The sequence below is a fragment of the Mustela lutreola genome, chromosome 7 (genome assembly GCF_030435805.1).
Source record: "Mustela lutreola isolate mMusLut2 chromosome 7, mMusLut2.pri, whole genome shotgun sequence".
In the NCBI taxonomy this organism is placed as follows: domain Eukaryota; kingdom Metazoa; phylum Chordata; class Mammalia; order Carnivora; family Mustelidae; genus Mustela; species Mustela lutreola.
In genome coordinates, this window is record NC_081296.1 from 60,962,323 (window position 1) to 60,988,637 (window position 26,315).

Sequence of the window (26,315 nt, forward strand, 5' to 3'; positions counted from 1 at the left end):
ATAAATTTCACCAGCCTCACAGCTTTGCTTCATTTTTATTAACTACTAACTAAAGGATAAGATGCTCGGGTAGTTCAAAACAACAGATGATTCAAACTTTGTAACAGACGGAAGCCACAAATACCCGGGGATATGCATTTTGTTTATCTCCTACATGGAAGTTGATTGAATCCAGGTCAAGGAGCCAGCTGTCCCCTCAGGGAAGCCTATGCCAGAAAGCAAGTAATCCAGTAACAAATGAGGGCACAATACACACGTGAAGCTTTGGGAGTGAGGCATCCAAGTTACACCAGAGCATTTGAAGCATAATACATTTAGAGGTATGTATGCTTGGGGGTGTTAGACATTTGGATTTTACTTTACCTGTAAGGATTTTGTTTCCTCATCCCCTGTACATGCTGAGGCACTGTGAAAAAATAAAGACATAATCTCTCTCTCAAAGTGCCTAATAAGAAAGGTTTTATTAGCACCTCTCTGCCTTTAACTCATTCCTTGCCCCCCCTGCCCTGCTTTGGGCAGCTGAAATGCAGAGGCTACATCTTTCTGACAGTGTAAGCATGGTCATGGAGCCCTTAGCTTCTATAGAGCTCTGCCCTGAATGCCCTTTCATTTCTTGCCATCGTCACTCGTCACTTCCCAGCAAACCACATCAGTCGCATCTGTCTAGACACGCCTATGACTTAAGTATTAATTAAAGACTATGCATTACTTAACTTTTGGGTAGGAGCTCTAGGAGAATAGGACAATATCTTAAGCTTGTATTGATGGAGCAGGAGTGAGTGTGAGTTACCATGGACTTGATCAGTACTGGGGAGGGCAGTACCAGATGTACGGGTAGAACACCTGCCTGTTGCTTAACGAATGGAGTTTTTGTGACCACCTTATTGCCTCTGTTGTCATCAGAGTGCTTCTTGTGATGGCGTTTGCATGAACACTGGTGCCTGAAATTCTTCCCCACGTGTACCCAATGCTTTCATTAGGCATCTCCAAGGAACCTTTACATTTTATTGGATTGCTATACTTACCACTGGTTTAATGAAGCAATAACAAATAACATTTTTTTTAAGTTAAAAGGATCTTATAAGAAAACTACTACAGGAAATAAAATAGATGGCAATAAAAATCTTCCATAATCCAGGCACCTCCTTTCTTTTTATAGATATAGGTGTTTTAAATGACTATGGTTATTTATCTTAGATTTTATATGCTTCCATACCTACCTAGGATTTTTTCAGACTTTTTATATTTCTGAGGTACCTGGGAGGCTCAGTGGGTTAAGCCTCTGCCTTCGTTTGGGGTCATGATCTCAGGATCCTGGAATTGAGCCCCGCATCGGGCTCTCTGCTCAGCGGGGAGCCTATTTCCTCCTCCTTCTATGCCTGCCTCGCTGCCTACCTGTGATTTCTATCAAATAAATAAATAAAATCTTAAAAAAAAAACTTTTCATATTTCTATATGACCTTGCTAACCACAGTTTTATAATTTTAATGGGTGGTAATCTTCTGAAATGTGGATGAATCAAAATATTAAGTCCATTGTTAAGCATTTAAATTGTTTCCAAGTTGAAACTAGTAGAAAATACTGTAGTTGGTATCTTTATTCACATAGCTTTTTGTTCCTATTAAATAATTTCTCTAAACATATAGAAATACAAGAAGTAAAAAGATGTGAATATTTTGCTTGTGCTGTTTTTTTTGTTTTGTTTTTTTGTTTTTTCAAAAAATTGCACCAGTATATAATATTACCAACTTACATAAACTGGTTAAGACTCAGGGTCTTAAAAAAAAAAAAAAAACTAACTAAACAGCTTTATGGAAATGCAATACACATGCCATACAATTCACCCATTTAAAAATGTACTATCCAGGGGCACCTGGGTGGCTCAGTCAGTTAAGCATTTGCCCTCCGCTCAGGTCATGATCCCAGGGTCCTGGGATCAAGTCCCACATCGGGCTCCCTGCTCAGCGGGAAGCCTGCTTCTCCCTCTACCTCTCCCTCTGTCTGCCACTCCCCCTGCTTGTGTGCACTCTCTCTCACTCTGTCAAATAAATGAATAAATTCTTTCTTAAAAAATTTAGAGAAAATGTATAATCCAACAGTTCCTGCTATATTCTCAGAAATGTTCAACTATTGCCACAATCAATTTTTGAACATTTCATTATCCTCCTTAAAAACACCACTCTCATTAGCAATCACCCACCATTTCTTAATTCTCTCCAGCCCTTAGGTAACCATTACATTGTTTTCTGTCTCTGCAGATTTGCCTTTCTGGACATTTCCATAAAAAGGTAGTGATTCAATTGATGGTTTTTGTAACTGACTTCTTTCACTTAGCATAGTGTTTCCAAGTTTTATCCTTCTCATTGCCAAATAATATTCCATTGTATACATATAACACATTTTATTGATCTAGTCATAAGTAGATGGACATCTGGGTTGTTGCTACCTTTTGCCTGTTATGGATAGTGCTGCTATGTACATTTGTGTACAAATTTTGATGTGGATATACGGTTTCATTTCTCTTGGATATATACCTCGGAGTGGAACTGCCTGGGTCATATTGTAATTCTATATTTAACCTTTTGAGGAAACACTAGATTGTTTTCTGAAGCTGTTGTACCATTTTACATCCCCACCAGCAATGTATAAGAGTTCTAATTTCTCCACCTTTGTCAACATTTGTTATTTTCTGCCTTTTTTATTTTAGCCATCTTAGTAGATATGAAGTGGTATTTCACTGTGGTTTTGGTTTACATTTTGCAGGCTCTTTAGATTTTTTTCATATTTTAAATGACCTCTATAGGATTGAAAACATTTTACAAATACATTTTCAAAAATCATTGTAATTTGTAGGGAGCATATGCAAAGCGCCATGGAAATCACAGAAATGAAACAGTTCATAGAATAGGAGGGAAATATGCCATCAGAAATAGATACAAGATAAGAAATGATATACCATGAAAATTTTAAAACTAACATTTGAATAGCAGTTTATAATTACCGAGCACTTATTCACATGTATTATCTTATTTACTCTGAATAGTTATTATTTTAGGTGTTATACAAAGACAACTTCAAGAAAATATAAAAAAGTTGTTTCTAGAACTTCGTTAAGATTAATAAAAATATACTGTGTGTCTGAGGCATTAAAAAAATTTTTAATGTAGAAAATTCTAGCTGACTGAAAATTTGTTTCTGTCTTCACTGATAGCAAATAGAAAATGGCTAAAGGAGTAGCAGAAAGATTTTAATTAAGATTTAATTATTTTATTTTATATTATTTTTTTAAAAAGATTTTACTTATTTATTTGCCAGAGAGAGACACACAGTGAGAGAGGGAACACAAGAAGGGGGAATGGGAGAGGGAGAAGCAGGCCTCCCACCAAGTAGGGAGCCCGATGTGGGGCTCTATTCCATGATCCTGGGATCATGACCTGAGCCAAAGGCAGATATTTAACAACTGAGCCACCCAGATGCCCAAGATTTAATAATTTTAAAATAAAAGACTTGTTAAAGTCTTTTATTGAAACTCTTGATTTGCATTTATGGAAATCTACCCTGAATATAATTAAACATGAAAATCAAAAAAAAGGAGAGAAGACCCTACATTAAGGGCTATGGGTTCATATCTTACTGATGTTATTTGGAAGGTGTAACAGAACAACCCTCCTCAAAATAAAACAATTGCTATTTTATTAATACAGAATTTTATTTTTCTTTAATTATAAAAATATTCTATGATCACTATAGAAAAATATAGAGATTTAGAAAGATAGAAAAAACTTTCTATAGAAAGTTTTTTTCTATAGTAAGATAGAAAACTTTCTATTATCATGACCCATAGAAAAATTACCATTAAATTATACATTTTACTTGCCTAAATGAAATGTTATACCCATGTGAATACATAATTTTTGGCTTAATAGTTTATAAACCTTTTCCCTTGTCTTATGACATTTTATAAATATTATTTTAATTACTATGAACTATTCTGTCTGGAGAACTATCCATCCATTTACTATCATTTATCCAATTTTAGACACTTGTTAATAATTTTTTAGTGTTTTAATAATGTAACAAATGTTTTTGCATAGTATCTTGCAGTTGTAAAGAATTTGTTTATAATGGATTCCTAAGAGAATGACAGTGTCAAAAGTATGACTACTATCTGTATTTTAGTATTATGAAATTATTCCTTTACATTTTATTCAGCGTACTCCCATCAGCAGAGTATCCCTGCACTGATTTTATTTATTTACTCATTTATTTATTCAGCAACTATTTAGTGGGAACTTGTTATGTCCAGGTACCATGTGAAGTCTTATGGCTAACTTAGTAATAGGCACTGCCCAGCTTTTTTAGAGTGGAGTGCCTATTTTCCTGCTCTTTTACCAACATTGCATATTTTCAAGGTTTAATCTTTCTGATTTGATGAGAAAATGTTGTATTTTATTGCTCTTTTGACTTGCATATCTCTCCTTACTCGTGATGTTGAACATTTCTTCATACTCATTGGTCATTTATCTTATTTGCCTTTTGCCCACTTATGTACTAAAGTCTTAGAAAAATATGGAAACTGTCATGGATTTGTATGTCAGTACTTCACGGGGATCTCACAAATCTGATTTGCATGTTAGAGTACTCAGAGACATTTGTTAATTTAATAAAATGTTTTAGGACATTTGTTACTAAACTGAGTACCCATCTTTTTCTTGAATGAAGTCTTGAGGAATCCTCTAGACTGTCTGTAGAATATTTTCCTCCCTGACTTAGGGGTAGGAAATGGGTTGTAGATGATTGAAAGTTATGACAAGTTTGCAAGGTTGTTTGGTTTCTGCTTGGGCTTAATCATAGGTCTCAGGGCATTAGACTGGATAACTCTTTCCCTTTTCTGGGGAAGGATTGATTGTCTGAAGGATTCATATTGGGAGGCAGAGGGGTAATCAATATTGTAGGCTGAGGTCACTGACAGGGGCGAAAGACAATAATGTGTGAAATTTAGGATGAATTGCTTTTTGGGTTCGCTTGGATTTACTAAGACAGGGGAGTTGTTTGGGCAAATGTTGCCTCTTTGGAGTCTCTTTGAAGTGACCATCTAATGAATCAAGGAAAGGGCAGTTAAATCCCTCTCAGTGAGAACATCAAAAGAGGAACAGGATATAGTTACATCAGGAGCCAAGGGCTATCAGTTGACCTTTCTTAAAGAGTGGGGAGAGGAATTTGGGTGGTTGGGAAGGTTTTGTTATATAGAGACCTTTTTTATTCTTTCACCTTATTTTCTTTTTCTCTCTATCCTTAGTATCTCTAGGCCTGTCCTTGCTTAATCATTCCATAGCAGAGTTAGGGAATTCAAAAATAAAAGTAATGTTTTATTAATGACAAAGACTCTTCAAGTGTCTTCTAAGTGATAAGCTCTTAATTTCATCATTCAGGCTCTTTTCTTGAAGAGCAAAGAAAGAAAGATAATCTCACTCTCTTATAAACAGATCCTTGAAGTCATTTCCTTCTCTCTTATACGGAATTATCTCCTTTCTTTACTTGTGGGAGATAAGAGAGACACAGATGATTCACACTTATTGATGGTTTCAGCATATCTTTAAGCCTTATGTAGTTTTCCCTCCTCCATCAAAATTTCTACAAAAGCAGCAACTATTTACTTGTTCTCTGATTGAGTTTCATACCTCTTCTGTTTTCTTATTACATTGATGAAGATGCCAGTGAGTAAGAACTGCCAAAGAATGAGCAGACAAAAGAAAAATTGGAGGACTTCGTTAAAGGATGACAAAAACATGGCACACACCCTACCACTCTTCCCTACTATGTTAGGGAAGGCATTGCTAATCAATCACAAAACTCTTTCCCACTGAGCCTGAACATGGCCTCAGATTTCTTGCCACTGTGGCATTCAAGCCATGGAATCTCAGTAACACGGCATCCAAACTAAAGTCTATTTTATTTCTATTTAAACCTAGTTTCATCTGAGACTAGTTACATAATTTCAGATAATGGTATTACAGATAGAATACTTCAGAAATAAAATGTTGGAAGAAGGGCAGTGAAGAGAGAAGTCTTCTTTGCTGGAAGGATGTTTTAGCAGAAACCTGAGCAATATGAAGAAATCAGTTGTGTGATGATTGGGGAGACAGAATCCCAGCAGAGGAAACACCCATGTAGATGCTGGAGCCTGGAGTAAATGTCTTACTCCAGAACATCCAGAAAGGTGAGGTGGCAGAAATGCATGGGGTAAGGGAGAGGGTAGGAGATGGAGAGAAAGAGTTAGACAAGGTCAAATTAGGTAAGGAATTTCTTTAAGGCCAGGAATTACCTTTTTCATTCTTTTTTCTTTCTTCTTTTAACTGGGATGGAAAGCCATAGCAGGATTTTGATCTGAGGGCCAGTGTAGGATTTTTACAAGATCCCACAGATGTTTTTGAAGAACATTATAGGGGATAGGCGTGGAAGAAGGGAGAAGAATTGGGAGATTACTTTGGTTGGTGAGATGAGATTAGACGGTGCTTAGCCTGGGTGCTAGCAATATGCCAAATGTAGGACTGCCATTTCAAATAAAGGAACAGAAAATGAATTATTTGGTGCTCCCACTCATTAGCAGCAAGTCACTGCAGTGGCTCATACTCTTATTTTAAATGACAGAATGTGAAAATTTGGCGAGGAAGTCCACTTCTATGTAAACCCCCAGTAAAAATCCTACTCCTGAAATACTTGTTAGCTCAGTCAGTCTTCTTTGCTCTTCAGAAGCCATTACTGACAATCTTGTGCTTATTTATAATTTCCCCAAAATGCTAGACTCAAATGTTTCTATTCTATTATTTGTTTAATGGAATCATTCCAGAGGAAGTTTATCATGAATTGAATATAGTGGTAAGTTCTTCTTGACTGAAAAGTATATAATGAATTCACTTCTGTTCTGAGTATAAATATCACTTAGTTTATGGATCAGTTGCTTTCCTGAAAGATTTGCCTATGAAGTTAATTTTCTTTTTAGTAAATTGGTTTTTCTACTGACATGCATTTTAAATTAGAGCTGTGTTTTCTGGTAGGACAGTAGCCCTGGACATAGTAAAATCACATTCAAGATAACAGCAATCCCCTCATGATAAAAGGCAATTTCCAGATAGTGATAAAATGCAAAAAACAAGTTCCTAAATTGAAGATGGTTAGGGTAAATTTTATGTTTGACCAAATAGGTTCACAGTAAAAAGTAACATAAAATATTGTAATTTAGCTAAACCAAACATTCTGAAAAGATCCTGATTCTCCTAATATTCTGTGTGAAAACATGAAACTCATTTTGGTGGCTTAGGATTTTTATTGTTGTTTTTTGTGTCATTTGGGGCACATTATATTTTGAAGGGTGAATGAAAAACAGAAAACCTATTTCAAAAGGAATACAGTAGAATATAAACCATTCATTTGAACTTGAAAGCAAACCCTTTGGAGATATGTTCTATACGCTTCCTCCTTTTGGCTGTCCACAGTGTCTAACTCAGCACCCAAGCAAGAGGAATAATTTTTAACAGTGAGGGTGTCTATGGTGTTTACAGCATTTAGCTTCTCACCTTTTTCTTTCATACATTGAAAGAAGCTGAGAATGGAGCCTGACATGGGGCTCAATCTCACAACCACAAGGACACGACCTGAGCCAAAATCAAGAGTTGGACGCTTAGCCAGTTGATCCATCCAGGCATCCCTAATATCTCTTTGTAATAGATCTTGAATAAGAAAATGATGATTCTTCTAGGACAGAGGCACAAAAAACAATTTTTTTTAAAGGATAGAACACATGTAACTTTTTAGAAGGGAAGTCAGCAACCTTTTGGTGTAAGGAGCCCAATAGTAAATATTTTTGACTTTGCAGTCCCCAAGGACCCTGTCGTTGCTTTTCTTCCCCCTCCTCTCCCATTCTTATTCCCTCATCCTTCTCTTTCTCCTTCCCCTCCTTTAAAAATGAAAAAAAATGTAAAACCCATTCTTAGTTCATAGGCTCTACAAAAATAGCCTGTGTGTTGTATTCGGCCATTGGGCCACAACAATTAACTCCTGTGGCAGGTGTAGATTCCCAAATAGTTCTGCAAGGATGTATTCCAATTTTCTCCTCTACCAGGAATCTTGGAGAGAATTTATTTCATAGTAGCTTCCTTGTATTGCTTTAATATTAATATGAGGACATTTGTTCTATAGTATTTGTTCTATACTATTTTCCCAAAATATGTTGCTTTACATTTATTACTGGGTGGGTTTTTTTTTTTTTTTTTTGGACTATAGGAGTTTAATACTCTAGGTCCCATTCAAAATATTCTATGAAAGACATTGATTTTGTTAGGCACTGAAATAAAATACATGTATCTCTAATGTATAAGAACTTGAAACGACCAAGTTGTACTCTTAGCTTCCTGTCTAATGAAACCAAGACTATATTCCTGAGTAGAAACAAATTCTGCTTGGGTCACTAAGATCCAAGCCCAAGGTTGCAAGGATTGGAGGCAAAAATTATGCAAGTGATTTATTAAGTATAGTGTTGTGAAGGACTACTCTACCTTTGGCTCCCAGGCTTGTGTGTTCTGAGAGGAATGGCATCATATTTTTCCTAATAATTGAAAGCATATACTCCATTCTTGGGGTGATTACATAGATTCGTCCCCACTATCAAAGACTTGAAAGATGTAGGGATGGTGATTTATACCATACTACCATTTAAATTCTCTTTTGGCTAGTGAGAAAACAGCTTCTAGAGAATGACTGGATTCTTACAAATTTAATTACATGGGATGCAATTTGCAAGTGCTGTTTCAGATATGGTATACTTACTGAGTATATCAACATAGCCTCTGGGAGCTAATGTGCACTTATTGATTTAGAAAATGCTTTATTTTCATGCCAGTCAGTTCATCTTCATCTGCAAGGGACAGCAGTATACCATCATTGTCTTACTTTAGGGCTATGACAATTTACCTTTTCTCTATCATAATATAATCTGAAAGGAGTTTGATCATTTTAATTTCTCTCAAAAGATTACACCGGCCCCTTACATTGCTGCTGTTATTCTGACTGGATATGGAGAGCATCAGGTAGAAAGCACCCTAGACACTTCAGTAATATACAAACATGCTACAGGGTAAGAAATAAACATCATGATCCCAATGACTCTGTCAGTCAGAGTCCTGCCAGAAAATAGATGGTACATTCAAAAGGTTTTAAACTGAAAATAACTTAATGAAGAGATTATGTCCAGACCAATTAAGAAAACTGGCTTGGGCTTGTGAGTTTCCCAGAAAATAGCAACAGCAAAAAGCCAGCCCTAGGCCTGAAGCAGGGGAAGGATGGAGCAGTATTATAGGAAGCTGGTAAGAACTGGAGCACAGAAGAGGGTTAGGTAGCCAGAGATAGGGTTGCCGAAGAAAGGAGCCACCACCAAAATCTTGATCCAGTAGGTACGGGTGACAAACCTCTTTCTTCTTTCTTGCTTTTTATGTTAGACATTGTTCTCAGCTGACTTGTGATCGCTGGTTGTACATGCTTTTAGTCTGGGGCCTAAAAAGCTGACTGGAAGCTCTGAGTGCCTGTGAAAGGGTATTGGATTTGAGATTCACTGTAGGGTGATATGGAACAGCAGTTTATGGAGGATCTGGAGGCAGAGTCAATGTCTCGAGCTAGTCCTGTTTCTCCCAGAATAATATCCCAGTACCTGCCTACCCTAGAGACTAAAAGTGGTCTGGAAGCCTAGTGGGGCAACAAAAGCTAAGACCTTAGCATTTAGGATTCAAGAAGAAAATGGTTACTGAATCCTCTGTTTTCTATGAGTTCACCATGCATCAACCATGCCTGATATCCCCTAGTCTAGGGAATAAATGTTAAGATGTTGACCATTGTGGAACAGGGGACATCACTCAGTGTTATTTAAGGCTATAAATTTTCCTCTGATCACCACTTTAGCTACAGCTCAAATATTTTCTAATTTCCCTTATGATTTTTTTTTTTACCTATGAAGTTACTTTTGAAGTGTGGTGTTAATTTCCAAATATTTGGAATTGTCTAGATAGTTTCCAGTTATTGGTATCTGAATTGAATTCCATCTGTCAGTGAACATATTTTTTATGATATTGATCCTTTCAGATTTATTAATGACACAGTATGTAGATGATTTTGATAAATTCTATATGCACTTGAAAAGAATATGTATTCTGTAGTTATTGGATAACATATCTTATAAATATCAATTAGGTAAAATTGATACTAATGTTGTTTAGTTCTTCTATATCCCTACTGATTTTCTGTCAATCTGTTCTATTAACTACTGAGACAAGAGTATTGAAATCTCCAAATATAGTTGTGAATACATGCATTTATCCAGACCAGTTATGATAGTTTTGCTTATGTATTTTGAAGTTCTGTTACCAGGTACAAATGAGTTTAGGATTGCTATTTTTTTCTGATAAGTTGACTGCTTATCATTATGAAACTTCTCTCTTTATCCCTGGTAACATATTTCATTTCAGAGTTTATTTTTATTTGATATTAATATAGCCACTCAAGCTTTCTATAATTAGTGTTTATATATATAGCTTTTTCCATCCTTCTACTGTTCACTTATTTATAATTGTATGTATAAAATGAGTTTCTGGTGGATACCATTATAGTTGAGTCTTGCTTTTTCACCCAGTCTGAAAAACTCTGACTTTAAATTGGCGTTGTTAGATGATTTATATTTAATCTAACTATTAATGCAGTTGAGATTTAATCCACCTTGCTTTTGTTTTTGTTCTGTTTTACATGATTTTCTATCTTCTTTTAGATTAAATACTTTCTAGGATTGCATATTATATCTGCCATTGGAGATACCATTTTTAAAAACTGTTAACTCTATAGTTTATAATATGCAACTTTAATTTATTACAGTCTCTTTTGAATTATACTGCTTCACATAAATGTCTGACTCTTCCCACAGAATATTTTCATTTCTACTTCTTGGATGTGCTGCTATTGTTATCAGCCATCTCTTACTGTGGTTTATGTTATAAACCACACAATATATTATTTTTATTTTAGTTAGTTATATTTTTAATAACTTTAATTATGAGAAAAATGTCCTGTGTATTAGCTTACGTTTTAATAATTTTTGGTATTTTCAAATTTTCAAAAAAGATTTATTTATTTGTTTTAGAGCAAGTAAGGGGAGGGGCAGAAGGAGAAAAAGACTCAAGCCAACTTCACACTGAGCACAGAGCCAGATGTGGGGCTCAATCTCAGGACCCTGAGATCATGACCTGAGCTGAAACCAAGAGTCTAACACTCAACCAACTGAGCCACCCAGGTGCCCCTCTTCTGATTTTTTTCCCGTTTGCCAGAAAAAAAAAAAAAATTATGACTTCCTGTGGTCTATGTCAGCTGAAGATGAATTGTCTGGCTTTTAATCGTCTGAAGAAATCTTTGTTTTCCTTTCAGTTTGGAAGATATTTTTACTGCAAGTCATACTCTAGATTGACTCCTACCTTTTAGTTCTTTGAGTTGTCATTCCAATGCCTTCCAGCATGCATGTTCAGACAAGAAGTCTTTAATTATTATTCTTTTCTTCGGTTTCCTATATAATATTATTTTCTCTTGCTATTTTTATAATATTCTTTTTTATCACTGGTTTTCTATAACTTTATTTATAGTTTTCTTTATGTTTATCCTCTTTAAGATTCATAAAGTTTCTTATGATCTGTGGGTTTATACTTTTTATTAAATTGGGAAAATTTCAGCCAGTATTTCTTTAGATATTTTTCTATCTCCCTAGACAAACCCCTGCTTCTAATTTTACATATATTAGATTGCTTGATATCTTCCCATTGGTCACTGAGCCCTATTATTTTTAGCCTAGAAATCACCTCTTTGCTGTATATCTTTGCTGTAAAGCCAGGAAATTATGAGGCCTATTTTATTTCTTGAACCTCTATCAAGGATTATATTATGGCACTGCCTACTATCAAATACCTAATAATAGCTGTTGCCTATATTTTGTTTAGTTTCTAGTTGTTTATGGCAGGAGGTTAATTCTAGGCTCTGGGTTCAGGACCCATTCACCTACATACTGACTCTGGGTCAAGTTAATTCTCTATTTCATTACTTTTGTCACCTTAAAAACAGGATTACTTTATATCAAACTTATAGGATTATTATGAAGATTCTCAATAACGTGTAATGTATATAAAATCTGTGACACATAGTAAATGTCCCACATGAAGGACATTACTCACCCTTAAGAAAATCAGTTTATGGGGAGAGAGGGTGATAAGTCAGGCCTTGGCTGAGGTTGTTGGGATAAAGTGCAGGGCTGCTCCTTAGACTAATGGCCAGTGGAGGAAGGGAGGTAGAAAAACTCTAGTGCCTAAGACACTTGGCAAAAGGGTGCCCTAGTTAGTAGCGCTCTTGGAGAACTCCTCACTTTAGTTTCAAATCCCTGGGTGGTCAAGATAATTTCCAAACCTCTCTGGTTAAAGGGACAAAGCCTATTGGTAGACAACTAAGTCAGTACCATTAGCTCTGTGAGGTCAACTGTTGGTCAGAACAGCCTGGATGGAACTAAGGCTAGGGTGGGAATTGACTGTGTTATGTACCTGTGTGTCTCCGAATTAAACATCAGAAAAATCTTGATCAGCTTTGAAGGATCAGTATGTTTCCTCTTTATTATTATTTTTTTAAAGATTTTATTTGTTTATTTGAAAGGAAGATGGAGAGCATGAGGAGAGGAGCAGAGGGAGAGGGACAAGCCCACTCCCCACTGAGCATGGGGCCTGAGGACGCGGGGCTCCACGTGGGGGTCTACACCAGGTTCCACCCCTCGGACCCTGAGATCAGAGCCTTAGAGGAAACCTTAGAGTCAGTTGCTTAACCAACTGCACCACCCAGGGGCCCCTCTTCCTTTTGGTGATGGAAGTGAACTAACTGAATGCGTTTTCATTCTTGCTTTGTTTGCCAAGACACTCAAAGTCATATCGTGTTCTTAATCTCTTAAATGTTTACCCTTTGCCTTCTTTCTTCCTTTGTCTCAATCTTGTTATGCATATTCATGTTTTGTGACCCTCTGAAGATCATTTCTTTTTGGAAAAAGATTTTTAAAAAAATATTTATTATATATCTTATAATCCAAGCCTTTATGTCTTATGGGTTTTTTTTTTTTCTTTACTATACCTCCTTAGCTATTAAGACATTAGTAATTATGTCATATCTCTTCAAGAGTTGGGTTTGCCATGGCTATAACTCTTCCCGTGATAACTGGAACAATGTGACATAAAACAGAAAAATGTGATTCAAATTTATTTAGAGTGAATGCGTTAAGAAATGTCTTCTGTATTCTTGTTCTTCACTTCAATAATATTTTTGTTAATAAGCAAGTATATTGCTTATCATCAAACATACCAACATTTTTTGATAATAGGCATTTAAACCACCAACACCTGATTTCCTTATCATTGCCTGTCTGAGAATGGATAGAGGTTGTTAATACCTCAGGGCACCCTACAGCCTTCCAAACTCGATCTTTTCGTGATCTTTTCTGCAACAAACCTTACTTAGAAGTATCTGCTCCTACCTTCCATCCATTCGAAAGCAGAGTGACTCAGCATCACTTATGCTCCTCTAAATACATGCCCCTGTTTTTCAGGTGTTAAAATATTCAGTATGACTATAGCCACAAACAAGTTTCCTGACTTGAGCAATATTTGTCTCTCATTTAACATCTGTATTCTTTGCAGGAAAAGAACACGGAAAGCAGTTAATGTAATAATAATGATCATAGAAATCCATATTTATGTACCTCCTTTAAAAGCTATTTTATTTTAAAGCTAGGCCTATGAAGAGTTTCATTCATGGCCCGAGGCGCAAGTGTTTGACCTTTAAGGAAGATGTGTCATTGAATGTCATTTCTGAGGAAATGCCCTGAGGGCTGCTCTTTTGGGAGATGATCAGCCACTTGGAGCTCTTGCATTTGATGACGCGAATTCTATTTTTAGGACTTAAGCAGATTTGGGATCTGCTGCAGTGGAGGGCTACCATGAATTCTTATGAGCTTAATTTTTTTCTCTTTATCTTCCTGGACAAAAAATAGTCTTTAACATGAGTGTATGATGTTTATTATGCCCTGTATACGGGTTTCTTATTTAAAATGGGGATTTGTTTGCATCCCCTACCAATCTGTCACCCCCAGCCCAGGTAAAGTTTCCTGGAAGAAAAACAATTTTGAACACAGCTCACTATCAGGCATATTTTAAGTCAATATGATGATTTTTAAAGATTTTATTTGTTTATTTGAAAGAGAGAGAGAGAGAGAGAGTATGAATAGGGGGGAGGGGCGGAGGGAGAGGGAGAAACAGACTCCCTGCTGAGCAGGCTCCAACCCAGGACGCTGAGATCATCACCTGAGCTGAAGGCAGATACTTAACTGACTGAGCCACCCCAGGGTGGGGGGGGGCACCATATTATTTTCATTTTATTAATGAGGAAATAAAGATTCAGAGAAGTTAAGTAATTCCAGTAAGTTTAAACAATTAGTAAAGGTCATAGTAATTGACAGGAATCCCACCTGTCAACTTCTACTTCTTACTCAGACTTAAGTGTTCTCTCATGTGTGGATTGACAATCATGTTCTCCAAATAACATAAAAGATTTCCCTGGAACCTGGATGTTAGTTTGCTTTTGCCACTAGGTGGACATGTTGGAGATATCGCAATCTTCCTGGGGTTCAGTTTCATCAAATATAAAATGAGCAGATAGGAGATACACAAGATCCCTTCTAATTCTAAATTTTGTTTCATTTCATTTGAATTTAAGCATAACTTTAGAAATTCGAGCATTGCATTTGTTTGATGGATGTGGATTCTTTATTCATAGATTCTGAAATAGACATATTCTGCTCCCCATTCCTTCCTACTTCCTGATCTCCCCAAAGCCTTCTCCTGCCTCTGTACACCTTCCAGCACAATCAATCTGTTTTTGCTCATAAATCCTCCCTTGGTGTAGACAGTGAAATGTCTTCAATGTGTACTTCTCTCAAGGAGTTAGACGTGGAGGTGGATAGGTAACGTGCATTCTCCAAATTACAGGTACCTATCTGCTTAGTGACATTGTATCACTTAACATCATAAGGAATGAAAATGCAGCAAGGGGATTGGCAAGTGTAGATCTGAAATTGACAGTTACGAGCCATGAGGCTACTTTTACCAAAGCTCTGTCTCCCTGGATAAAGACATGAATAATTACACACAGGCACACACCCTCTTTATAAGTCCTTAACAATGTCACTTTCCATTAGCTACACAGCTAGATTGCTGTCTCTCTTGCTTGTAAGTAAATGTTTGAATAACATAATAGAAGACAACCTGTCTACCTTTACATATCAGTTCTGATATTCACGGTTGAGAAAATTTCACCTCTTTGGATTTATTTTAAGTCAATATGATGAATGGCCTTGGGAACTATAGCATAGGAGGAAAAAACTCAAGAGAGTCTCAAGCTAAGGGTTTTTTTCCCCCCTTCTCCTTTTGGAAGCATAAGCACTTCATCATTGTTGTCAAGGGAGAGCTCAGTGTGACAGGAAAATTAAAGGAGGAGAGCTGAAAGGCACTGTAATTTTATTCCTTGGGGACTTCTGTCCAGATCTGATTATTTGGTGTGTTTGCAAACTTCTCTTTGGAAATGGATTTATACATATGTTTTATATGTGTATATCTATATACCAATATATGTATCTCTCTATATATATCTATATCTATATAAATAGGTGCATATAAAAAAATAAATAGGTGCATAGATATAGATATATAGATATTCTTTAGATAATTAAAGACCGTGCCTGCTAAATAAGATTAATTTTTCTAATGAAATGCAGTTTGTGTGTGAACCTTAATATGAGTGAGGAAATGGGTATGTGATGAGTTTTTGCTTGATTTTCCAAAACCTGATATATCAGCTAATTATTTTTAGTAGGTATTACAAAAATATATATATTGTAGTCATTAAGCCTTCTCAGCTGAAATGGTTTCAAGTTTTTAATAGACCCAGTGCTTCCGATGGAGACAGATGATGATCCATTAGGCAGCTATTTTGATAAATAAACCCCAAATCTCAGTGGCTCACAGCAAATATTTATTGTTCTCATCCATCGTCTTAAGGGTTGGTTGGCAGTCATTCACTTGATGTGATCTGGGTTCCTTCCAGGCAGCAGGACTATGTCTGAGGTCTTCTCTGTGTGTCTCATTTGGGCTCCCTAGCACATGCTTGTCACATGGTGATGGCAGAAACACAAAGCAGGCGGAAAACCACAAAATGCCTCTTAAGGCCTAGACTCAGAATTGGCATCTTGTCACATTGCCCACATTCAGTGGGCTACAGCAAGACACAAGGCCAAGATCCAACATCCATGGACCAGGGGAAATACACAGCATCTATGCCAGGGGGTGGAGCTCCAAATGCAACTGGAAAAGGCCTTGGGTGCATAATCATAATGCAGGCAGGAAGTAAAGAAGTGGAAACAGTGATCCTCAGGTAGGGACACTTATTCCATTTCGGAAAGATGAGCTACGGAGACTGTTTCCGGTTTTAAACAACATGTTATCTTTCCTTTGTCTGCTTCTCTTGTATTGATCACTGACAGCAAAATCCCAGTCTGATGTTGTAGGTTAGCATCAGGAAGTGCAGCTCATCATTTGAATGGTTGGGAAAAGCACAGACTTTCAAAGTGGTCCAAAGGTAAGTGGCCCTTCCTGTGCTGTGTCCGTGCTATATGTTGTATTAACAGTGGTCAGCTGTAGCATTAACCTGTGTGCACGTGTGGTTCCTCAAGCTATTGAAATGTCTTTGCCACATCTTTGAGAAACAAAATAATCAATAAATATGGAGCAGAAAATGGACTTCTAATAGGCACACAGAAGGGAAAAAACATGATTAAACTGAGGAGACCGTTCTCCGGTTTTTGCAACAATGTTCAATGAAAATATAACACCTCAAAAATCTCTTTGTGTCATAAAATTAGATGACATCTGACTATTTGACAGAATATACTTACCTAATTTCAGGTAACTTTTTTCTCTTTATTAAAATTTATTCCATTGAAGAGAATAGTGTGGCCACTACCTAGGCTAATCAAGATGGGCATGTGCTTTATTTTTGGCTGTTCGAAAAGCTTGTGTTTGTATTATTAAAACTCTCCATTCAAAGACTTACTTTGTACGCTGGTTATGTCCTTTCTAATGGCGAATTTGTCATTTGCGCCTATTTGTCAGACTTTCGAGAATAACTATTTTGTTATTTCTGCCCTTGGTCCTTTCCTGTCCCGATGATCTTTACCAAAACGACTACACATCACCGTTATACCTTGTGTATTTCCTTCACAGGGATATTGTCTGGTTAAATATTAGATGTTAGAAATTGGCTCTTTAACATGAAAATGATCTCCAAAATGAAGTTACTTCTCTTTGGTTGTGCTTCAACTTGGTGCTCTTTCCTCTGCATAAAGAGGAAATTGGATCGTGCCGCACACCTTACCAGTGAAGTGTTGGATAGCCACTGTAGGGTGTGTGAGTATGTTGACGTGGGCACCTGCGCTTTATCCAAGGATGCCAGATCCTTGTTATTGTGGGAATTTCTCACTCTCTTCCACCAGAATGATGAACTTCCGGTCACCAGACGATGTCCCTCTGATGCTCTAGATGTCTTGCCTTAGGTGTTGTACATTATGTTGTTTGTGATATACAGACTACGTTTTATGTTGTTTTCTTTCTGTGTAAACTTTACCTAGAGTCAGCCACTCTCCCAAGATCAAAATAAAAAGTGGAGGGATTTAAAAAGACGCATGGGATTAGTAACTCACACATTTCTGAAGATGAGGTAGCCCAGGGAGGGGACGCCATAAATTTTAAACAGGTTGATTTCCTCTTTCTTGCCATTTATAAACAGAAGTATTCTAGGAGGGAGATGAGCCTTGTAAATGGAAGTTAAACACACCCTGAGCTTTAATCTCTCTTTAATCTATTAAAAGCACGGCCGGCTGGCCCTACCTTCTAGTAGTGAAGGTGTCACCGGTGATCTCAGGGTCATCATGAGAATAAAGGGGAGGGGCTTAGCAAAGTGTTCCTCTCTGAGGTTCTTTAAGCCCTTTCCGGTGTCTTCAGAGCAGGACTGGGCACACTCTACAGCACATGAAGTCCTAAGCAAAAGCCCAGGGGACAGTCTGTCTCAAGAGAGTAGGTAGCAAAAGGGCAAGAAAGGGTGAGGCCAGGTGAATAAAAAGGTCCTCATTTAAGACATCTGGCTTAAATGAAGGAAGAGCGTGGTTATAACTTTCTGGATACCCTATGTCTGCAGAGGATACACCTGAGGTCTTGGATCCTTATTTTCTCAATGCCTGCAGAATAGTGTTTTGTCAACAGTCTCCCAGAGGCCAACTGTAGAGACAGTGTGACCTGTATCACCTTTCACTTTGAAGTGTGATTGGAAACCAACCAACCAAATAAGAAAGCACAAGGCAAAACCTTGGCTGTTTTCAAATTTTCTTTCTCCTAAAATTCTACTCTAATCTATTTTTTTTTTTAATTCTACTCTAATCTAAAGGAGAAGAATGTTATCCCACAGTCCTTTTGCTAGCTGACTTATCACAGCTCAAGTAACTTGGTACATCAGGTTTTCAGTATGGCAAAAGTTGTTGGCTAGCTTTGGGCTACTATCAGAGACATTATCATAAGGATTATGTGTAATAAATGCCCTATCATATATCCAACAGTGATCTCTATGGCAAAGTGCACTGAGCCTGAACCCTTCTGCCTGGTTGCTTAATATTTTGCCAAGGTTGCTTACCAGGAATGAAAAGAGGCCTAGGAACTTGAGAGTTATGTGGGACTTTAAAAAGGTGATCTAATCTAGAATTTTCCAAGCTTTGTTCCAGTAGAACACTAATAGCTTCCAAAATGTTTCACGGGGATCCTTTAAATGGATTCTGTGGTCCAATAAGTTTGAAAAACACTATTATGCAGAGCTAAGCTGCTTTCCTAAAGGGGGTTCCCAAGTCTTAATTACACTAATGTGAATCATGGCTCTAAGGGGTACAGCACGCAGCTTTTCTCACATTTAAGCTTTTCTCACATTTATGACCATGAAGTCTTTTGTTGTGCAACACGCATTGCCATTTCAAGTATGCCAGGCACAAGCCACCTCATCTAGTTATTAAGATCATGGCCTCTAGTGTTTAACTGCCTGGCCTCAATTCCTGGCTTTTCCATGTATTGACTTTATGATCTGGAGCAAATTGTCTTAAGCTTTTTGGGCTTCAGCTTCCCCATCTAAAATGGGAGCACTAATGAGGCCTTCCCATAGAGCTCTCTTACAAATTAAAGAACAGGGCTGAGCGCAGCACCTGGCACATCCTTGACTATTACCATCCCAACCTAGTTTGGGTAAAAACTGACATAATACTCACATTCCGGTGATGAGAAAACGCAGTCCCACACATTTCACTAATGCAGTGTCACTCATTCAACCAAGTGACCCAGTGCTGATATGAACTACGTGTGATCATTCTGCCCCCAGAAATGAAGGTGACCGTGCTGCATTTCCTGCTCTGGAAGGACACACACTTGTGTGACTAGTGACTTGGCTCAGGCAACACCTTTTAGCAGTGACTCCAACAGCTCAGCCCTCCTGACTTCTGTCCTCCAGGTCTTCCTCGAATTCTCTCCTGAAAGAGAATGTTCTGTATAGCCTGCATTGGTAAGCAAGGATAGTGAACACAGAGTATAGCTAATAGACTTCTCTTTTTAAACTGGGTATGAGGGCAAATGTTTTAAATTCTTTGTTAGTGCAATCCAGAAAGAATAATCTAGGCAAGCACTTTTGGAAGAGAGCAAACTCTAAAAATAACAATCTAGAAAGGAAGAAAAGCGGTAGTATGAAATGGCCCACGTAGGAGTCCCCTGATATGGCTGGCTTGATGTTTTTCTAGCTTCTGTGTCACCGATGGTCTTCTCTTCTTCTGTCTAGGCATCTCCTCCGAGGGCTTCCCCCGGGACTGCGTCAGTGAGCAGACAGCAACTAAAGACCTTCCCCCCAAAGATGGAGGTGCCTGGTTCCTGGGCTATCGAGCAGGACCGGCCTGTCCGTTTCTGCTCCACGAGGAGAGAGAGAAGCCAAACAAAAGTGAACTGTACTTGGATCTCCATGTAAGTAGAAATCTTTGTGCTTGAGCTGTAATTCTTTGCAGTCAACAGAAATGTGTTGTATGCAAATTGCGTTTGTAAAACTGTCAAAGCTGCATTTTGTGTGGGGGTTATTATCAAAAAATCAGTCGGCTACAGAGTATGGAGACACCTCAGTGGTCTGAAATGTGTGCACTGGGTTGTGACTCTGTTTATGGTTTGCCTGTTTTCAGGGTGCTCTCGCCATGTTAGCTTTACTGCCTAGACCTTGGGGTGGGAGTGACTATTTACTGTTTTTCGCTTCTTAATATCACTTTTCTGAAAATTTGAAAACATACGTTTGAGAGTATTCTCCAGAGTCATCTAAATAGCCTGTCTCCCTCACATGTTCCCAAACCTTTCGTTCTGTCCAGCTGCTCAAATAACAGGTGAGCAGGTTGGTAGGAAATCTGAAAATACAAGATGACCCGTTTAGAAAACAACCTTCTCCCTCCTCGTTCATCCAAGTATTCATTGACCCAGAACCGTCAACTCCACTATACAATATGGTGGGCTGGGTTGTATACGTCCACATTGTAGAAGGACTGATAGATTGACCAGACTGTCGTCATTGTCACTACCCCTCTCCATCTCTCCGTTTCTTTTCAGAGATGAGGGTAAGCATTAGAAATCCAAGAAGGCTTTTTCTGCTTTCTTTCCTTCTTTTTTCTTCCTTTCCTTTCTTCCTTCCTTCCTTTTTTCTTTTCTTTCTCCAACCCCTCCCCAACTTTTTCTTCTTTGCCATTAACTTTAATGCTCATTGACAATCTTGTGTCCTTGATTCCTTCCGATACCTTCCAGTTCATCACTCTCAGGCTCAGAGGTTTGTCTTTGATGAACATGGTTAGATCTGTAATGTTTATGTGAGTGGAGATTTTCTCAAGCAACCAAGACCAAATGAACCTTGCACTTTTCGTAACCATCATGGCATCATCACGGGATGTCCTTTTAGAAAAGCATTCGACATCCCTTGTAAAAGGAGGTTTGGAATGAAGCCGAAAGCTGCCAAATCTAAAGCCCTTTGTGAGATGAAATGGAAACTTGTAATATTTGTTTTTGTCTCCCTACCTTCAAAGTTAGGCTGTGCATCTTAAGATGTGGTCAGTGAAAGAAGTGTAACAGTGACATCTATTGGTCAGATTACTTTAAGTTGTGCTTGCTGCAACAGGCGACTTGGGGTCTGAAAGTGTTGAAGGGAGTTTTCCTTTTCTTGAGTTTGACTTTTTTTTTTTAAGTTTTTATTTATTTACATAACCTCTATAACCAATGTGAGGCTCAGATTCATGATCCTGAGACCAAGAGTCACATGCTCCTCCCACTGAGCCAGGCAGGCGCCCCTGAAATGGATTTTGAAAGACTACTTTCTTTTTCTTCTGTGTTTTAAAAAAATTGTGTTTATTGTGTTTTTTTTTTTTAAACACTTTGGCTAAACTATGTATTTTTGGTTTTCATTCTCCCCTGTGAGGGAAATTATCTCTTATTTTTATTTATTTCAATTATAAAAATCATAACAATCCCTTTATAAAATTTGAAATATGTAGTAAAATTGAGAGAAAAGAAATAACTTTCAGCAGCCAGTGACAACTGTTAATCTGATAAATTTCCTTCATATTTTTCACCATAGGTGACTTATTCTAAATGAGGGTTTGTTTTAACATATAAACATAGATTTTATATGTTTCCCTCTTTTTTCTTTTTTTCTTTACCTATTACTTTTACATTGCTTATCCATATTATTATGTATTCTTTCTAGATGTGTTTGGTTTTTTTTTTTTTTTTTTTTAAGATTTATGTATTTATGAGGGAGACTGAGAGAGAGACCACAAGCAAGGGGGAAGAGACAGAGGGAGAAGCAAGCTTCCTGCTGAGCAGGGAGCCCGATGTGGGGCTCCATCCCAAGACCCTAAGATCATTACCCAAGCCGAAGGCACACACTTAACTGACTGAGCCACTCAGGAACCCCTCTAGATGTGTTTTTTTTTTTAATTAATATTTTTATTTTTTTATTAATATATAATGTATTCTTAGCCTCAGGGGTACAGGTCTGTGAATCGCCAGGTTTACACACTTCACAGCACTCACCATAGCACATACCTAAGTGGATATATAATTGTATCTCAAAAATTTTTTAAATCATTGCTCTATTATTTGATGTTTATTTTGTTTTCAATTTTAGAATAGTCCATAATTTGGAGATAAATAGCACTACCAAGCATGTAATTTTTCCTGTACCCCTTCCCCATGCCCCCAATATTTAGGGCTATTTCTTTAAAATAAACTTGGGATTACTGTCTATAAATATATTTAGGCTTTTGATACATATCACTAAAAAGGTTTATTTTCTGAATCAGTATTCATTGGTTTATAGATTTATATATTTATAATATTTATTATATATGTTATATAAATTATATATAAAATAATTATGTGTATATATAATAAAAAATATAAATATTTATGTTTCTTAGTTTTCCATTAATTATAATTTTTAAAAATTGGGGTAGTTTATTTTTTTAAAGATTATATTTATTTGAGAGAGAGAAAGAGAAAGAACAAGCAGGGAGATGGGCAGAGGGAGAGGGACAAGCAGACCCCCCACTGAGCAGGGAGTCTGACACCTCAATCCCAATCCTGGGGCTCCTATCTGACCCAGAGGCTCAATCCCTGGATCAGGACCTGAGCCAAAAGCAGACGCTTAACTGACTAAGCCACCCAGAGGACTTGGGATAGTTTCTTTAGATTACTTTCTACATCAGTTGTTTTTACACCTTGAGCCATGAGAATCCTCATCTCCAAGTCCTTTGCTGTCTTCAGACAGTACAATTTAACTCCTGTGTTTTAAATATTGATATTATAAGTAAGATATCCATTTGAATGAGTTCTAATCATTTAGTAAAAGTTTGGATCACAACACCCACAGGGATGGGGAGCGGGAGCGGCTGTGGTTTGAATAGTAAGGTCAGTGAGGCATGTACTGCTGTGTGATATTTTGATTAGTTTTTTTTTTTTTTAAAGATTTTATTTATTCATTTGACAGAGAGAGATCACAAGTAGGCAGAGAGGCAGGCAGAGAGAGAGAGGAGGAAGCAGGCTCCCTGCCGAGCAGAGAGCCCGATGCGGGACTCGATCCCAGGACCCTGAGATCATGACCCGAGCCAAAGGCAGCGGCCTAACCCACTGAGCCACCCAGGCGCCCCATTTTGATTAGTTTTAAATGTTAGGCAGGACTGCTCTGTTTTCAGTTCTGGACCTGATTTGCAGCATCATTATCAGGAAGGTACTTTCCTCAGCCATTTTCTATAGATACGCTGCTTCTCATTAGTATGCAGGGATGATAGCTTAAACATTTAAGAATTAGTGGGAATTTGACACCCAGAAATCAGAATGGTCACTGGCATTCAGCTGGGGCTGCTCTTAAGTTCTCTAATTTAGCTGGGCATTAATTTAGTTTAGTTTTTTGGGGTTTTTTGCTTTTTAATAGAACCAAAAAGAAATATTTTAGACCTTGGGGCCCATTAGTCTATACTGTAACTACTCAACTCTGGTGATAAAAACAGCCATAGAGGAGCGCATGAGTGGCTGAGTTGGTTGGGCATTGGTCTTTGGCTTGGGTCCTGATTCCGTGGTCCTGGGATGGAGCCCTAGTTCAGGCTCCCTGCTCAGTGGGGAGCCTGCTTATCCCTTTCTTCCCTGCTCCTGCTTGCTCTCTCTCTTTCTTATGCTATCTCTGTCTCTCTCTCCAATAATTAAATAAAATATAAAACAACAAAAAAGAAAACAGCCATGGAGAATACATGCATGAATGAGTGAGTTTGTGCTCCAGTAAAAGTTTATACATACTGAAATTTGAATTTCATCTTATTTTCACATATGAAGAAATATTCACCTTTTGATTTTTTTCCCCTCACCATGTAAAAATGTAAAGATCATTCTTAGTTTATGAGTCATTCAAAAACAGGCCATAGGCCAAATTCGCAGTTTGCCAACCTCTGCTGTAGACCAAGAGATGGAGATCTCCTTCATTTTCTCAGCTCAGCCGCTGACGAGCTATGGGTCTGTGGGCACTTGCTTACCTTCAGTTTCTTTATCAACTGTGTTTTGACAGAATGGAGAGGAGCAGGAACAGATGAGACAAAGTGCTATAATATCAAATCTCCTGGTTCTGTTATAAGAGCATAAGGCAGCCCAAGCAGTGTTAATATATGGGGAATGGGAATTATTTAAAGAAAACAAAGAACTTAATATCACAACGTGAAATCTCTGTCCTAATGTGACGAACCATGTCACAACTCTGATCGCAAGGCCAAAATTTGTCTCCTAACACTGTTGGAAGGCTCATACAACTTTCCGTCTCTCCAGTGCTCTCCTTCCCTCCTCCCCCAGTTTTCTTGAGGTACCCTGACATATAATATTGTATCAGTTTCCAGCATACAACATAACGATTTGATGTATGCATATATAATGAGATGATTTCTGTAACAAGTTTAGTTAACATCTAGCACCTCACATAGTTCACATTTTTTTTTCTTGTGACGAAAACTTTAAGGACTACTCTCTTTGCAGCTTTGAAATATGCAATACAGTATTGTTGACTCTAATCAGTGCATATTCCATCAGCAGACCTTATCAGTCTTTAACTGGAAGTCTGTACCTTTTGACCACTTCCACCCATTTCCCCTACTTTGTGTTTCCTGCCTCTGGCAACCACCATTCTGTCCTCTGTTTCTGTGAGGTCAGGGTTTTTTTTTAGATTCCACATATAAGTGAGAACATAAGGTATTTGCCTTTCTCGGTCTTATCTCGTTTAGCATAATGCTGTCCAGGTCCACCCATATTGTCACATGCCATATTCATCTTTAGTTACTGAATTGTGAGAAGATACAGAGGTTCCTTTGGAGAATGGTGGGAGATAAGGCTGGTGTAGTGGAGGCAGGAGGCAGGGTCCGCGTACCCTGTACTTTCCAACCAGTATGTATTTCAATGTTTAAGCAACCAGTGCTGCTCTCTTAGCATCACTTGGCTCAACGTCAGCCACACTGCTGTGCAGAGAGGTTCTCTTGGGGTGACTATCTTCTCATCCTCCTCAAGCAAATTCTGTGGGCCCTTCTGGTTGATCTACAAAACTCCTGAGAGACTAAATTCAGTGTGCCGTCAGTTCCACTTCTGGGTCAGAGGATTGCTAACTAGTGCACAGGACATACTTCCAGTGAGAAAAGTATTTGTTGTTTGTCTGAAATTCTAATTTAACTGGTTGTCCTTGATTTTATTTATGGAATCTAGCAAGTCTAGGTATCAATTTGGGGGCAGCATCCAAAGGCATCAAATGTGTGACTTGTCCTCAGGTAGCCTCTATATATGATAAACCCTCAGTCTCCCCAGAGTGCCCATTTAGAGTATGAACATTACAGAGTCAGCTTCAAAGTGCAATAGCTTAATTCCACCAAAGTAGGAGTTATCATTAGCCATTTCCTTAGTTTTTTGTAGACCTTGAAAGAGATGTGTCAAAGGCAACTGATTATTGACAAACCAGAGAGCAAGTGGGGCCTAAGTTCTTATAAGTACAATTTCTTGAAAATTTCCTTTGAGAGGAATGTTTACCACAGGGGATGGTTTTATAAAATATCTGTAAGCATGGGACCAGGTAGGGGTAGAAAAGACACTAAAAGAAGTGTGGCCTGAGGGGCGTCTGGGTGGCTTAGTGGGTTAAAGCCTCTGCCTTCAGCTCAGGTCATGATCCCAGGGTCCTGGGATCGAGCCCCGCATCGGGCTCTCTGCTCAGCGGGGAGCCTGCTTCCTCCTCTCTCTGCCTGCCTCTCTGACTACTTGTGATCTCTGTCTGTCAAATAAATAAATAAAATCTTAAAAAAAAAAAAAAAAGAAGTGTGGCCTGAGATTGAAAAAGAGATATGGAAAAAAAAAAAAAAAAGAGTAAGCAGTCATCAAGGCCATATCTTGGTTGCACGAATTCTGAGAGTAGGATTTTGCACACTCACTTTGAAAATACAAACTGGGGATGCCTGGGTGGCTCAGTGGGTTAAGCATCTGCCTTCCACTCAGGTCATGATGCTGGGGTCCTGGCATCCAGCCCTGCATTGG

The 26,315-nt window shown here is 37.9% G+C and overlaps 1 protein-coding gene across 5 annotated transcripts in view; it reads left to right on the plus strand.

The window, feature by feature from the left end:
* Positions 1 to 26,315, plus strand: part of FMN1 (formin 1) — a 406,869-nt gene that overhangs the window by 91,532 nt on the left and 289,022 nt on the right. For 4 of the 5 annotated variants that reach the window (XM_059181092.1, XM_059181089.1, XM_059181087.1 and 1 more), the window contains one exon: positions 20,026 to 20,204. The exons of the other annotated variant lie outside the window; for it this stretch is intronic. In XM_059181092.1, the coding sequence (XP_059037075.1) occupies positions 20,026 to 20,204 (179 nt within the window). The remainder of the gene's footprint in view (positions 1 to 20,025; positions 20,205 to 26,315) is intronic. 5 annotated transcript variants of the gene reach the window in all.